The sequence below is a fragment of the Gallus gallus genome, chromosome 4, assembly GCF_016699485.2.
Source record: "Gallus gallus isolate bGalGal1 chromosome 4, bGalGal1.mat.broiler.GRCg7b, whole genome shotgun sequence".
In the NCBI taxonomy this organism is placed as follows: Eukaryota; Metazoa; Chordata; class Aves; order Galliformes; family Phasianidae; genus Gallus; species Gallus gallus.
The window spans coordinates 36,921,531-36,936,767 of NC_052535.1; the positions used below are offsets into that span (position 1 = coordinate 36,921,531).

The 15,237-nt window shown below is 44.0% G+C and overlaps 1 protein-coding gene across 23 annotated transcripts in view; it reads left to right on the plus strand.

Moving 5' to 3' along the window:
* The first annotated feature begins 4,055 nt into the window (after window positions 1-4,055).
* The window catches only part of COL25A1 (collagen type XXV alpha 1 chain), a 299,717-nt gene continuing 288,535 nt past the window's right edge, over window positions 4,056-15,237 (plus strand). For all 23 annotated transcript variants that reach the window (XM_040699609.2, XM_040699611.2, XM_040699607.2 and 20 more), the window contains exons 1-2: window positions 4,056-4,721; window positions 5,152-5,221. In XM_040699609.2, the coding sequence (XP_040555543.1) occupies window positions 4,380-4,721; window positions 5,152-5,221 (412 nt within the window). In that variant the 5' untranslated portion in view covers window positions 4,056-4,379. The remainder of the gene's footprint in view (window positions 4,722-5,151; window positions 5,222-15,237) is intronic.

The window sequence follows — 15,237 nt, forward strand, 5'->3', positions numbered from 1 at the left end:
TCTTCCAAATACTCCAATGCATGTGCAGAATTGCTTTTAGGACTCACCGTGTTGATTTGGATCAGATTATGTGTGTGAGTAAAGCTTTGTGCTAATACAGGGCTTTGTAGACTCAGAGTCTTCATCGCAATCCCATCCCCACAGTCCTTCACAAAGACCCATCAATTCCAGTGGCCTTTGCTTACAGACAAACAAACAAGCCGAGAAGCCAAAGGATGTGAATTGGCCTGGAGTCAGAGCAAGGGAGCCTTGTTTCTGTCCAAGACACTTAAGTCTGGTCTCCTCATTCCCCCTCTGATTATGGTTCTCCAGTCAGCAACAGCCCTGCCAGAACATCCCAAGCATCAGCTGCATTTTGAAGCAAATATTTGAGGCTCTGAAAAATGCAAGGTAGTCAGTTTATCTGTTATGAAGTGTTTTGTAATACGTTCACACGCACATAAAAAATAATGCTTGTGAATTTTAGTAAAAAATGATACACTGTGTCTGAATTTTGTCTCGAATCAGTCAGTTTGTAGGTCTAGGAGAGCTGGCTTCATCATGTTGAAAAAAAGGGGAATCCTGTGAAATATATTAAAATCCAGATGCAAGGGTTTTTTTTTTTGTTTGTTTTATTTTATTATTTTTTATCAGGGTTGCCAAAATACCAGTAAGGTTATGGAACTAATAAACTAAATCTTATGCTCATGTGACTCAATTGCCTCTAGTCTGAAGATAAGTCTGACTTACAGACTCAAATATATGAAGTGCTTGTACAGTAGATGTGAAACGAGTATATCTAAGCATTAAATCACAAGCAAGTGTTATCCATCTGCTAAGTATATTAATGTACTGCATCATATATACTATACTTCAGTGTGCTTATATTAAATTTAAAGTGACAGAAGGCAATCTATTTGGGTATTTGAAAATGAAAGGCTTTTCCATTTTTTTTCTTTTTTCCAAAACAAGGCAGTAAGTTGTTTGCTGTTTTTCTGGTGATTCTTGGCGGGTAGGATGAGCAGCTCAGTGAGAAACACTGTGCTGTCTAACACTCCAGGGAGCTGAGAAGAGAGGAAAGTCACAGAACTACCAAATTCTGCTTGTGCACAAAAGTGGAGAGAAATCTCATTTAGAGCATGAGAGGCACAGAGGGTGAACTGAGCAGGCATGAGAGGAACAGAGAAAGCAGCAGACTGAAGATACAGTCCAAGTCCACGTATAATGAATAATGTATAAACTCAATTTGGAAGCAGGAACATTCAGAACAGAAGGTTTTAGCTGCATCTTGGAGCGTGCGTGACCACTGATAACCTGCTATCCTCCTGTGTGTCACCTCAGCTCCAGTGCCGAGTCCCACATCTCGCCTTCTACTTGCACTTACCCCGTACCTTCTGCCATTCCTGACCACTCATACGGAATACTTTATAAGCTGAATATGACCTGTCACTTCAGCAGACGTGTACTTATTTTTTCTGGGATCTCTTTTTGGCTAGTTCCAATGGCAAGCTGATGCTGTATCTGGTAAAGAAATCCACTTATGGATTGTGGATTGGTCAGCCAGAATGCGCCCTGTTGTAGACATAAAAATATGGAAAGAACTCCAGACACTAGCCTGTCTGGTGGAAAATCGTTATCTGCAAACACCATCCACATCATCAAACACAGACCCATGCAATGCAAACAGTTGCAGTTTGTGTCGGTGCCTCTGCCCTGGCCATGCGTGGATCTGCTGGGACGCAGCATTAGCAGATTGGGATCTTCAAAGCAAGAGCCCTCCCCTCCCGGTGGGAAGCACAGCCGTCTCAGCTCTGCACCTCGCAGGCCCTGCTTAAAACCCTCTCCCTTTTTTTGCTACTGTTTGAGTTGGGCTGCTGTGGAGCTGCAATTTCTGACTCTCCACCTGCTCTGTTAATGGCCAGCTCTATGCATCTGGGGCACCACTCTGATTTCAAGCTGCTTTACTCCAGCTACCAGATGCAAACCAGGCATTTTAGGCATTTTAAGTGTTTTGTAACCTGGACTTATGTGGTTTATCACCTTAACTGTGATCAGCAAAGTCTGAGACGCACAACAGTTGCCCACAAGCAGTTAAATTGAACAGCCAAACTCCTGGAGTAGGAGTTTGACTCCCTAAGACCCAGTTATTAACTGTGATTCAAAAACAATAAATCTTCACAGATAGAAGGCATAAAAAAGTGGTGGGTTTTTTTTTGTTGTTGTTGGTGTTGTTTTGGTTTGGTTTGGTTTGGTTTTTAGGGGAAAAAAAATAGAGAAAACCAGTTCTTTCATTACCCAGATAGCATTCTCAAATCTGTTTTCAATCGTAGCTATGATTCTAAATAGATGCCTTCTTGACTGGCATCATCATGGCTGGAAAATAAGGAGCAGCCTCACTGGCACTGAACCTGCACATGTCCTGGATTCACTCTGCCTCCCGCTTGGGAGAAGGCAGCGAGAGCAGCAAGGCTGAGATTTAATGTGTTTTTTATTGTGTTTAGATGGGTAAGCGCACTGCAAAGCTGCTGGTTGTCCACTTGATGGTATCAAGTAACTGAGCTCAGGAGGGTACAGCAGCTGTTCAGACAGAAGCGAATTCTGCAGCAGGTAAAGCAGCAGAGCTGTGTCCTTCACTTGCAGCAGCAGCTCCTGCACTAAGTTCAGTCACTCTGGTGCTGGTTCTATGTGCTGCTCTGATCCCAAATTCTGGGCTAGCCTTGTCCCTTCCCAGGGGTGACATCAGCCAGATGTAAAATGCAGTGCTGCCTCTGCAACGCAAAGCACGAGCACAGTTCTTTGGGTGCTTTTGAGTTGATTTTAGGCTGACTTTGATCATAGCATAGCAGAGACGAACGGAAAAGTTTTCCCAGGTAGGAAAAACGAAGGTTGAGCAACAAGATTCTTCAGAATGAGAAACACCTGCCCCGAGATTTGCTACCCGCTATGAAAAGAGCTTGTGTCACGTCCTGAAGAAACACGGGGATCTGGATCGTTTTGTGATCTTTACAGTGCTAAGCACTGTGCAAACTGAATGCAGTCAGGGACCTTTCCATCTCAGGCCGTTTAGTTGCTGATGTGAAACATGCCTTGTTGAAAGCAACCTGGCGGCACAATGCTGGGACCAGGAGCTGCCTGGGCAGTGACCACGCCGAGCAAAACACAGAGCCAGGTCTCCGCGCTGGCACGCCGCTCTATGACTGCTTTAGAACCTCTGCATTAAGCAGAGGGCGATGGCATCCCAAGGGCTGGCAGCAGGCAGCAGGCCGGGTGTGCAGCAGGGGGCCCAGCGCCTCGCTGGCGCCAATGGCCTCCACATTACAGGATGGCAGGCGATGCACGCAGCACGCAGCCGGCCCGTGTTGTGCACCAAATAAGAGCATGCTTGTGTGCTTGTTTGGGATTTTTTGTCCCACATACCGCTTCTTCCTCCGGTTGCCAGCAGATAGGCTGTGAGCAATCCCTGCTTTACAGGCAGCGGTTGTTATCCGTGAGTCCTGAAGGCAAGGCACGTGCGGCTCACTGGAGTTTGTCTGCACGTTGCCCGTCATAACCATTAACTGTTTGCCACGAGGGATGCTCACCCAAGGCTGGCGGTCGTGGCTTCTGCTCCCTGACAGCAGCCCGTGAAGCATTTCTCTCTTGTTTTAGAATGGAGAGAGAGGGATTGCGAAGTGTGAAGCCGTAGTGATGAATTTGCGACGCGCTTTACCCAAAGGCTCCGAGCTTTTTGCATTCGTGCTTTCACGGCAGTTGCAACCGCTCGAGTGCTTGGAAAACAATAGGTAATAAAAGTGCACAAACAGAACTCCTCGAGGAAACGCAGTTTGTGGCGCAAAGCGGCACGCTCGGTGCTGGCTGGGGGCCACCGTGTCCGGCTTTACCCCGGGACTCTTTCCACCTTTCCAGCAGTCCTTGGAGCCGCGCGTCCCCTCGGGCTCCGCTGCCGCCTCGAGCAGGGAGAAACAGCTGTAGGAGGGGGCAAAGCCGGCGGCAGCAGCTCGTGCCGAGCCCCCGCCCAGGTGATCGCCGTGCGAACGAGGGCGGGGCGGCGGCTGACAGCGGGGCCGAGCTCGGGGCTTCCCCGCCCGGCTCGGCGCTGCTGTGGGAGCCGGCAGGCAGGTGGAGGGGGAGCAACAAGTCCGGCGGGGAGGGAGGGAGCGGAGCGGGGGTTCCCTCCCGCCCCACGGCTCTCTGACAAGTGGAGGAGCGCTCGCACGGCGCGCGGCTCCGGGCGGGCGGCAGCCTCGGGGCTCGACCCGCTCCGCTTTACGCCGCCGAAGTGCGGGGACGGCCGCGGGCTCCGCCTCCGTTTGTTTATTTAGTCCTCGTCACCCGCTTTTTGGTCGCTCGTTTCGGTCTAGTTCCTTGCTATTATTTTTGTTTGTAAATTAGTCGCCTCCATGGGGGGCGGAGGAAAGGAAATAAAAGCTGCCGCAGCCGAAGGGTGCAAAAGCATGCTGGGCAAGAGCCGCGGAGCCGCAGGACGGGATGGCTGCGGAGGGGAGCGCTGCCCGCGCCGGGCCGGGCCGTGCTGCTCGGCGCTGCCCGTTCTGCTCTCTGCGCTGGCGGCCGCCTCTTGCGTGTACCTGGGGGTACGGACCAGCGACCTCCAGGCCCGGCTGGCGGCCATCGAGGGCGCCCGGGGGGGCTCCGCCGCCGCTCCGCTCCCGCCGCTGCCCGGCTTTTCTCTGGAACGGCTCAACGCGATGATGCAGGAGAAAGTGGAGCGGCTGCTCGCCCAGGTGCGCGGGACGGGGGGGCCGCGTGCGGGTGGGGAGAGGGAGAGGCCGAGGGGCGCGTGGGGCAGCGCGGGGCGGCCATCGGGGCGCGTGAAGGGCCGCCTCGGCCATCGCGGAGAGAGCTCTGAGGGTTTTCCCCACGCGTCCCCCCGCTTCTGGCCCGTGCCGGGTAGCGGGCTGGTAATCGAAAATAAATGAAGTTCTAGGGCGCTTTGTGAGGGGTGGTAAAGGTGAGAGAAAGCCGTTGGCGGTGGGCTCGTTTCGGTGGGGGTGGAGAAGTCAGCCTTCCAGGCTGGGTCACGTCCAGGAGGAGAAGCCGTCGCCAGTTCCGCGCTCGGTGAAACAGCTGTGAAGCGCAGCTCGCGGGCACGCGGGGCTGTGCCGCCGGGCTCTGGCAGGCCGAGCGCCCTCACGTTGCTCCTCTCCCCCACAGAAGTCCTACGAACACTTGGCAAAAATCCGAGCGGCGAGAGAAGCGCCCGCAGAGTGCAGCTGCCCGCCAGGTAACCGCGGCTCGGCGTCCCTCCTCCCGGAGCTCTGCGTTCTGGGGTTAATTCTGCGTCCCGTGTGCGTCAAATGGGCATAAATTAGAGCAAGCTTCTTCAGTCGGCATCAATTGGGTGGCAAAGGTGCAGAGCCCGGAGTTGTATCGTGTTTCCCCTGTGGCGCTGGGTTGGAATACACGCTGGTTAAAAGACCCGCTGGTTAAAAGACCACTGTTAGGCTGGCAGATGCCAAATGATAACACTAGCGAGGAAGTTAATGGTCTACGCTAGCAAGGAGAGATACATTCGATCTTAAGTGGAGTGGTACTGAATCAAGGCGTTCTGCACTCAGTTTAGGAAGCAGAGCAAAAATTCTGAGTGAAAATTTATAGCGTGGATTAAAATAAGTGAGGAATCCATTGCAAGTCAGCAGCATGCACACACAAGAGCTTTTCAGTAATGCCTTGTTGTTCTGTAGTGGGGGATGAGAGCAGTTCCCCCAGGAAGGGAGTGCAAGTTTCGTAGTGAGGATTCAGAACCGAGTTTCTTTGTGCAACTGGTGGGGTTGCTCAGATTTGGAAATGGGGCCTCCTAATACTGGGATTGGTTGTCTGTTTGTGTGCACACAGTACGGTGCTGTCTGGTTTTGGTGCTGCTTTTTTGGCTGCCTGAAAACTGTCACTATTGTCTTTGCTTGATAAACATCTGCCGATAGGTAGCCCAGTGCAAATGGCATCTTAAAAGTTAGGAGAGCAATGCTGATGTTTCCCAGGGTGGTTGCTGTAAGAACACTGGCATCCTCAGTGCAGTGAAACACCGTGGACACAGTATGTTTTGCATGTTCTGCCACCCTGAGTGGGGAAATAAACACATCTCCTTTACGGGTGGAACACTGATGCTCAGCAAGAACTAAGCTGAGGATAACGTTTGCCAATAGGGTGTGTGATGGCACTGTGTGCATATAGGTAAGGTGTTCCTTTAGTTAAGGGTTTAATTTCTGCCAAACTCATTGGTCTGACAGGGCTACTGAATTACAATGTTAAAACTGGCTGCCATGCTGTTACAGCATCTTGCTGATGTTGCAACTGGGAGCAGAGTGCCTTTCCTGACTGGTATAGGAGCTACCATGTCTATCACAAAAATAATAATATGTATGACTGTTATAAAAGAATGCATAGAATTACTCCACTCTCAGCTAGTTTTGATAAAAGGCGTTGATTTACTGCTGCGCTACAGACATTTTCTTTTAAGTATGGTGTTGATTTTATTTTTCTGTTGCTTAACTGCAGTCATCGTTACAAGGTTGGAGCTTATGTGTTGAAAACGGAATTGCTCATCATGTTGTATGCACAGATGTATTCTGCGAGCTTGAAATGCTGCTGAATTTGATTCCAAACGTTCTCGCTCTTCGTTCTCCTCGTTTAAATTCATTTGTTATGTTCTCACTTACTGCTTTCAGATGTAAGGTCAGTACCTACTGTGTCACAGTTGTTATGCGGTGCGTTACTAGCCCGCTACCACTAGAGCTCCACATCATACCAATTTTTACCTGACCTTTCTTCTAAAGATGTTTTATCAAATAGATTGCCAGCAGCAGAATATTTCTCACGTGCATTGTAAAAATACTCACTTAAGCGAAAGAATAAAGTGATCTGAGAAATATTCTCAAGGGGGGTAAGATTCATAAGAGAAGGGAAAATTTTGTATGGGTAGTTGTGGGTATCTTGTGTGTGTGACGATTAGCTGTTATGGGGATTAGCAACGTGATACTGGGCTTCTCACCTCTGGGTCACTGCTTCAGTTTGGAAGAAAGTTTTGCAGTGATTGGAAGATACTGCCTTGTGATAGCCTTGTTTTTGGGCACCTTAAAATGAGTTGATGCTCTCATGCTTGTTACCAGTGGACAGGTGTCTACATCAAAATGGCAGCATCCTGGGAGCCTTATCTGGGAGAACAAGGCACTGCCTGGTATTGTGCCTTCCTGACTGCAGGCATTAGGGAGAGCAGGAGGGGACAGCAAATAAGTTGTTGTTCCTTCATTGGATTCAGTTTGTGGAATTGCTTCTAGACTGGATGTGATGAGCTTTTTGTTTTCTTCCTTAATGCTGCAGCTACAAATGTGGACTACTCTGTTCTGAAATGCATTTAGTTTCATAGGAAAAGAATCATGGAAGCTCTGTTTTGCTTTTGTTTTTTTCCTGTTGTCTGCTATTTGTGAAGCCAAAGAGTAAATTACCTCTTTACAACATAATTCCATTTTTAATGCTTTAGTCTGTACAGGTTCTGCATTTCTTGCGTGGTGTATCTAATAATACAATGCATGTCTGTTTGAGGTGACTTTGGAAAGCCTTTGTTGGTATGCAGGTAGTTTTTGAAAGGCTTCAGTGCTATGAGGAAAAAAACAGCTGCCAGATGGCCACCAAGGAAGTTTCTGCCATTCTGTTCTTTAAAGAGAAATAAAGATTATTTGAAAAAAGATTACTTTGTCTTCTACCAGAGAAAGAGAGGGAAATTCAATCAGCAGGCAAGAGGGTGAGAGTGTAGTCTCTGATTTAGGATTAAAGTTATGCAACCGATGTAGATCTCATTAGCTTGAGATGTCCATCCCCCTTGTGGCTCTCCGTGGTAGGAAATGCACGTCCAAAGGAAACTGGGTTGGAATGGCTTGAATCCTGGAGGCACCCAGATTCACAGGTGCTCACAGCGTGCAAAGCTGTCCACGTGTAGCTCCTTGTAATGCAACAACAGCCTTGAACTTCGTCTAGAATGAGGAACAGTTACACTTCTCAGTTTTTTTTAAAAGTGTTTTCACCAAATGTGTTTTCCAATAGTTGATATTCTTCTAAAAGGTGCACGGTGGGTGGAGATGCTGAGAGTTTTGATTTTAATTTTGTAGGACTAAAACCAGATACCAGAGATTTTGTAAATATTTTTGTATGACAATAGCAGGCATTCTTTCTCTTAAAGCAAAGTAATAAAGTTTGAAATGTAAATGCATACTGACATTCCTCTTAAATTACCTCAGTTCTAACAGGAGTGCAGCAGTCACTGCTGGCAGTTAGTCGCCTGCACATGGGACTGGGGGAAGATTGAGTGTTTAAGTTTATTTTTAACTTAATATTTTGATTTTCCTATGTTTCCCAGATTTATTATTTTAAATTAATGTTTCCAAACTGTAAGAGATGAACAAAAACGTAGGTGTGTAGGTAATTACTTCATATGTCAGAATCTTGCTTTTAAATGGCTGCATTACCATAATCAGTTTTTTTTTAGGCACAGTCAACCACAGTGCTGGATACCAAGAGCCAAAAATTATACTACTGTGGAAGGAGTAATGCCTTTAGAAGGCACAGGGATATTCTTGATTCAGTAGAGTTGCAAGAAATTCTTAACTAATGATAGATTTATACCCTCTTATTCCAAAAGATGTTCAAGTGTATTTGTAGGATTCATAGACTTCAACACAAACTAAGCACATGTTTTAGTGAATTGAGCCTTTCTGTCTCGTAAGGGTCAAGCCCTGACACTTGCATTCAAGTGCTGTGATGTCTCATTCTCTAAGGGGTCTTCAGAGAGCCTGCTCCTGAAGCAAGGTCACACAGGACTGAAATGTGTCAGTACAGAAGGGTCAGATTTGGTGAGAGGGAAGATTAGCAGCTGATGTGGTATGGTCCCACACATTCCTTTAGGCTGCTTTCGGTTCAATAGCTAAACTTCTGTTTACTTCAGTAAAGTGACCCTCGGGACTGGATGGCCACTGCTGAAGAAAACTTGTGATTTGGGCTATAGAATTTTGAGAAAGATAGAAAGGTTGCAAAGAGAGACTTTTTATCTGTAAAGGCTTTGTACATTTTCAGAAGTGATGAACTTCTCTCCCTCCCCCAGATAAAGTTTTTTAAACTCTGGGAAAGCCATTATAAAAAAAATTATTCCTTTAAAAACGAGACAAAACAACACTATTCCCTCCCCCCCCCCCCCCCGCCCCCCCCCCCTCCCATTTTGTAAGTAGGAGTGCCTGTATGCTATGTATATATACTTTTAAATAAATTCTGCATTGATAAAGGAAAGGGTTGCATAACATAATATTTTATTGTCTCACTGTATGTATGCTCACAGTACTTTGCACAAAAAATGTTGGGGTTTACATGTCTGTGAGTTTTCTCACCACTGTTGTTTCATTTTGTTTGTTTTTTCCCAGAACATTGGCTAAGCTTCACTGATGGATTCTATCTATTTAGTCAAGTTTGTTCTTTTTGTTCTTTTTGCTTGTACCACAGACAACACTTACGTTCCTTTGCTCTTTCTTTGTCATTTTCCCCATGAAGAACCATGCAGTTTTCTTGCTTCTGTTGAGATATCTGTAACTTCAAACCCTTTCCGGGTATGGACACAGCCGTTGTTCTCTCTTAGCAAAGTATTTTGTGCTGTTCATGTAGTACTGCCATTTAGATGGCTTGGTATTTGGTGTGCCTCCTATTTCACCACGCAATTTGCTATGATCTGGCTATTAAGCTTATTTCAGTCTAGTTGACTGTATATTAACCTGTTCATTCATTAGAATAAATAGATTTTTTTTGAAGACTGAGACTACCAGTTGGTCTTCCTCTGCTAACAGTCATTCTAGTGGGAAAGTTATGTTCTATGGTGACAGCTCACCAGTCAGGTGTGTGTGTTGCATGTATTTTTGTAGCAGCATGGATGGATGTATTTTCTTAGCATCCCAATATGCTTTTGTCCTTGCAGGCACCTAAGGTTTGTTCTGACCTGCGGTGGAAGTAGATGAGCAGACCATACAATTTAAGCACTCTTTGTTATTTCCCTGTGTTTCAGAATTACTGTATCCCAAAGCATTTTGGTTAGTGAGGCTGAAAGATGGAGGATAAATCATTTTCAGGGATTAAAAGAATCCAGAAATTGTTATCAGCGGGGTATCACTTTGTTTTTCGGTTGTGATTAGAGGGAAGTATTTTTGTAAGACGTGAGAGGTAAAGAAAAAGGAAACTGTTTACTGGTAAAGAATTCTGAAAGAAAACAGATAGAAACAGAAAGTATCCATAGTGTTTTTCCCTGTTACTTAAAATTCCAATATGTGCTAGCTGTACCTAGCTCCCAGCACTACTTATTTCTGCCATGTCTGTATCATCTATTTGCTGAATGCAGTGCTCAGCTTTAATTTTGTAATTTTTCTGACAGGCCTCTGAGTTCCTCTTTCATACTTCTGCTGGTTTGATATTTTTCATTTTAGTTCCTAGATAAAGATGTTTATTGATGTGCAGCAGCACACAACCTTCTGGGTAGTCTGCTGTCGTTTGGATGACTGATTAGAGACACTGTTTTTTCCCCACAGAAGATATAAATATATTTTATTGGCTAAGATGTGACCTTTTAATTCTGTTGCCTCTGGGTAAGGAGGTAGGGTGTGCAGCATGATAAATGAAACGTGATGTGGCTCAAAGGAGAGCTGATCAACAGCAAACTGCACCAGAATTCTCTTCTGTACTATTACTGATGTCGGTGGCATTTAACAAAAGTTGTTTTGACCACAGAAGTATTATTAACACAGAGTTTTATTGTGAAATCAGTATTTATCGAACTAGCACAGTTTTGTCAGACAAGGTGTATTTAAAAAAAAAAAAGCTGATTTGCCTGCATTAATTGTCCTTCAATGCTTGCGTTGCACTTCTGCATGTCTCCTTCCATGTGGCAACTGTCTGTCTGTCTTGAAGAACTGCTCTAAGTGTCAAAACAGGCCGCGTACAGCGTGTCCTTCAGTGTGAGAAGAGAGCTTTAAGACCACTTCTGAAGTAGTGCGTTTCTGTCTGTGTTTTGTTTTTCTTAAATTGTCAATACATGCACCTAAATCTTGAAGAGTATTTAAAGTTTGGGTAACGGAGTTCAGTTCAGCAATGCTTCTGCTTTTTCTTTATGCTCATCCTCAAAAGTCTCAGCCCTTTCCTTAAAGGTTAGTGAGTTCTTTGGAATGCATCGTTTCAAGAACGGATCACTGCATTACACCACTCATCCTCCTTCCTACTACCTTTTAAATTTACTGGCTGCTTTCTACCTGTCTTTATTATTATTTTTAAATACACTTAGCACTAAAAATCAGCAATCTATGCGAACAGCTTGACTGGCAGAATCCACGTTAACAGGATCTTTTTGGGTGACCAGAATCATATAATTAATCTCTTCACGGTGCCAACCCCATGAAGACATCGGTCTTTAACATACACAGAACTTGAGTCGTGTTGCTAACTACAGCTTCTTCAGGGAGGCTACTTTAGGCAGAATAGTTTTCCCTTTCATTGTTTCAGTTGATTACAGTGCCAGATTTCCTAAAAGTCAGCCACAGAAAGGAAGTCTGACTGCTTACTTGAACTATTAAGAAGATGTAAGAGTGTATAGAATAATGCAGGCTGGAAAATACACATTTCCCCCTGCACAACTGAAGTGGAAGCTTGCAGTTAGATAATAGTGAACACAGTGCTGCAGGCTTGCTTTTTTGAGGCTTGTGAACTGTCATATTTTTTTTTTTTACCAGTTTAGATTTAGAGTAGAGCAAAGCCTGAAAGCAGTGCCTGTTTAAATTCATGTGCTCATCTCTTTTCATGAGATTAAGTTCAGATGGAAGAAGTTGTTTATGAGAGCTCAATAAAAATGGAATTTCAGGACAAATATTCAAAACTAAATGACAGATTTGTGTGTGCCAGGTTCATGTGCACCTTCCATGCAAATACAGCTATTTTTTTCCCCAAATCTTTAGAAATGTGTGTTCGGATGTTAATACAGCAGATCATATTTGTGCTTCTGTGCTCTGCAGCAAATGTGTATGGGCAATCATTGTCAGGTATTTCTTTGCATGTGGTTCACAACTGCTGTTTCTAGTCCGTCACGGCTCAACAAATTGTTGGATATGGCTCAATTTTGGTGATTAAGTGCAGCAACCTCATGTAAACATTCTCCTTGGTTAAAAATGTGCAGCTCTGTAAGTTAGTGAATGTATGGTACAAGAAATTGCTGATGCACAGATGTGCCTGAGCTGTAATAACTTACTGTTTAAATATTTCCATAGGTTGCCTGGTTCTCCTGCTGTACTGTCAAATAAGAAAACGCTTTCTTAGTGGGCAGGCTACAATTTCCTTATTTGTGAAGCAAACCCCTTGTCCCATCCTTCATGTTCACAAAGAAAACCTGATCACTGTGTTCTTCTTATAGCAGTCTTTTATGTACGTTGGAACAGTCCTGTCTGTGATGCACGCTGTGAAATTATCCTTCCTCCTCCTTTCTTGCTCTCAAGTCTTTTTGTATTAAAATTGTTTCCCATTTATATGTGCAGACACAGTTTACAGGAATAGGCACTTACTTACAGTTTTAAATATTGTATGCACATTTGGGGACAGTTTCTTACGCTTTTAAAGCTTTGAAGCAGATGATGCCTCACAAGCTTTCTGAAGAAATAAGACATTTTTATAGACCCTTAAATCCTCTCATTAGAAATGTATGCAATTATACTCATCAGAGATGTAATGACAGTCCTCTGTAGGGCAAAGAAACAATAAATGGAATTAAGAACATATAGAGAATATAATTTCAATACATTTCTTTCGCTCTTAGAATACCCTGAAAAAATGGTACAATGATTTCCAAGACTTCTGTCTGCAAGGCTATGCTCAATCAAGAAATAGTGTAACTTTTAGCAACAAGTGTTTTTCCTTCCCTGTCTTAAAAACAGAGTAGGAAGTTAGCAAGGATGAATAAAGTATATTTTTCTTTAAAATGCACACATGAGGAATAGATTAGATGGTCTATTAAGATCAGTACATTTAGTTTTAAGTGGTCTCTGTTAACCATTAAAGTTATCATCTTAGATTTGGATGTTCATGAAACTTACCTTGCAATTATTGTGGGTTGGACAAATGTATTAGGACATTATTACAGTGACTCACGTTTTTGGTGGATTTTTATTTATTTATTTATTTTTGCACATAGGAATTTTTAACATTGTTTCATTTATTTTTCTAAAAAATAATTACTAAGTCATATGTTTACCTTTGCCAATGTGTCTTGTTTGGGCATGCATTGGAGAGTGGTTCACAAATTCACGCATGCTCAGGAAGGTGGAAAATAGGGTCATATGGGGAATGATGGTTTTGAGTCCCTCTAAATAGCTTTACTTTTCTTGTGATTCTTCTACAAGCTCAGCTGAAGGACTGCTGAGTAGAGGAAGAAGGAGATTAAACAAACTTTCCTTTTGATCTTTGATCCTCATTTCAATGCATCATGCTGTATGACACTTTTGGTGCTTCCACATGCTTCTGTGAGTTGGAAACAAAGTAGGCTGCCTCCCAAGTCACAGTGACATGGCATAGCATATAGCTCACTTAATATAAATGAAGGGAGAACTGGATGTCTTGAGCTTGCAGACAAATCCTACGTGGCGCCAGGTGGCTGATCCACTCCTTTCCGCTAGCTGAAATAGCTGGCTCATGTCATTTCCTGGTACTACTTCAGTTTGGTGGTATCTGGGAGGTGCCACCTCTAAATACTTCTGTCCTATAAATTCTTGTAGCTTAATCTTCTCTTCCTTTTGCAGCAAGGAACAGACTCAATTAGTGCATTGAGCACATCTTCCCACTCTTCTGAAGAGTTTTGTTACTCTTGGGAGTAAGGAACTGTACAGTAGGATGTATAGTTTCGATGCCTTTTCTGCTCTGCCATTTGCAATTTATGCAGTCTTAACAAAAATTCATTTACTTTACCTTCCTGAGTATTTTCAGTGTCCCTAGTGGCACAGGAAAAAGTATCGTACCACAAGCTTATATTAAGGGTTAACTTATGAATGGGGTTTCTCAAGAATAAACTGATTCATAGCATGTTGTGTTAAAGATTATGGTGGAAAACTGCTGTTTTAAAAGATCTCTAACATGATGGAGAGTAGGCTGGAAGAAGTTTTGAAAACAGAAAAATATACTGAAAATCAAAGACCAAAATCTTTTTATCAGAGCTGTGGTAGAAACTACAGTGAGTTTGTGTGTACATCTGAAAGCAAAATTGCACAATGTATTTTGAAGGACACTAACCTGTTAGCTTTTTCTATAATTATGATTACGCACTGTCTGTGCAAACAAGAACAGTTGCCTACAGAAAATCTAGCTTATGCTGCTAGTACTAGTGTTGCTAGGAAATGACATAAGGTTTCTTATATACTGGATAATAGTAGGGTTTTAACGGAGGACTGCAATGCTAAAAGTCAAAGCTTGTGCATCTTAAGTTGAGGAGGTATTTCCTTTAGCTGGCAGCTCTAATAATCCTTTTTATGAATATGAGAACCAGTTGCTCGAAGGCACACACCCCTTCCTCCTCCCCCACCGTCATGCCCATACCATCTGAGTAAGCTCTTGTTCTAATTCTCTTGATGTTCCTAAAGAGAAGCCTTGATACCTGAGCACAGGGATATGGCCACAGAGGATTAGAAGGATAAGATCCATAGGTCTGTGGATTCATATTCTCATCTAGAATTTGCATCTAAATAATGTCCAATGGCGTCACTATGAAAGTATTTTCACGTGTTGACCGTGCAGAGACACTCCTGTCTACTCTTTTGCTGCAGTTTATCAAATGTTCCTTTAACGTTTGCATCTCCACTGCTGTACTATTGGGTATTGTCAGTTGAAAGGATGGCTCAGTGAATGATGAATGCTGTGAACTGTTGCCTCAGCTTCACATAGAGCTGACTAATATTCCTCTCAGCTCCTTCCATATCTGGGATAACTGTTTAAAACATTAGCAAAAATACTTTATGAATCCTAATTTGATTCTTGTGGCAGGCGATGTGATCTGTGCAGACATTCTTGAGTGTAAACCGAAGTCTGGTAACTGTTAATGTGGTCTTTATGGCAATGGCGAACTCTGCTTTTCTGTGTTCTTTGTCCAAGCTTGACAGTTATTTGTGTAAATTAATATGCAGTGTGGAGAGTGATGTTATGTGGCACGGATAGATGAATGCAGTGGTAGCACAGCAATGGCTCGTGGTG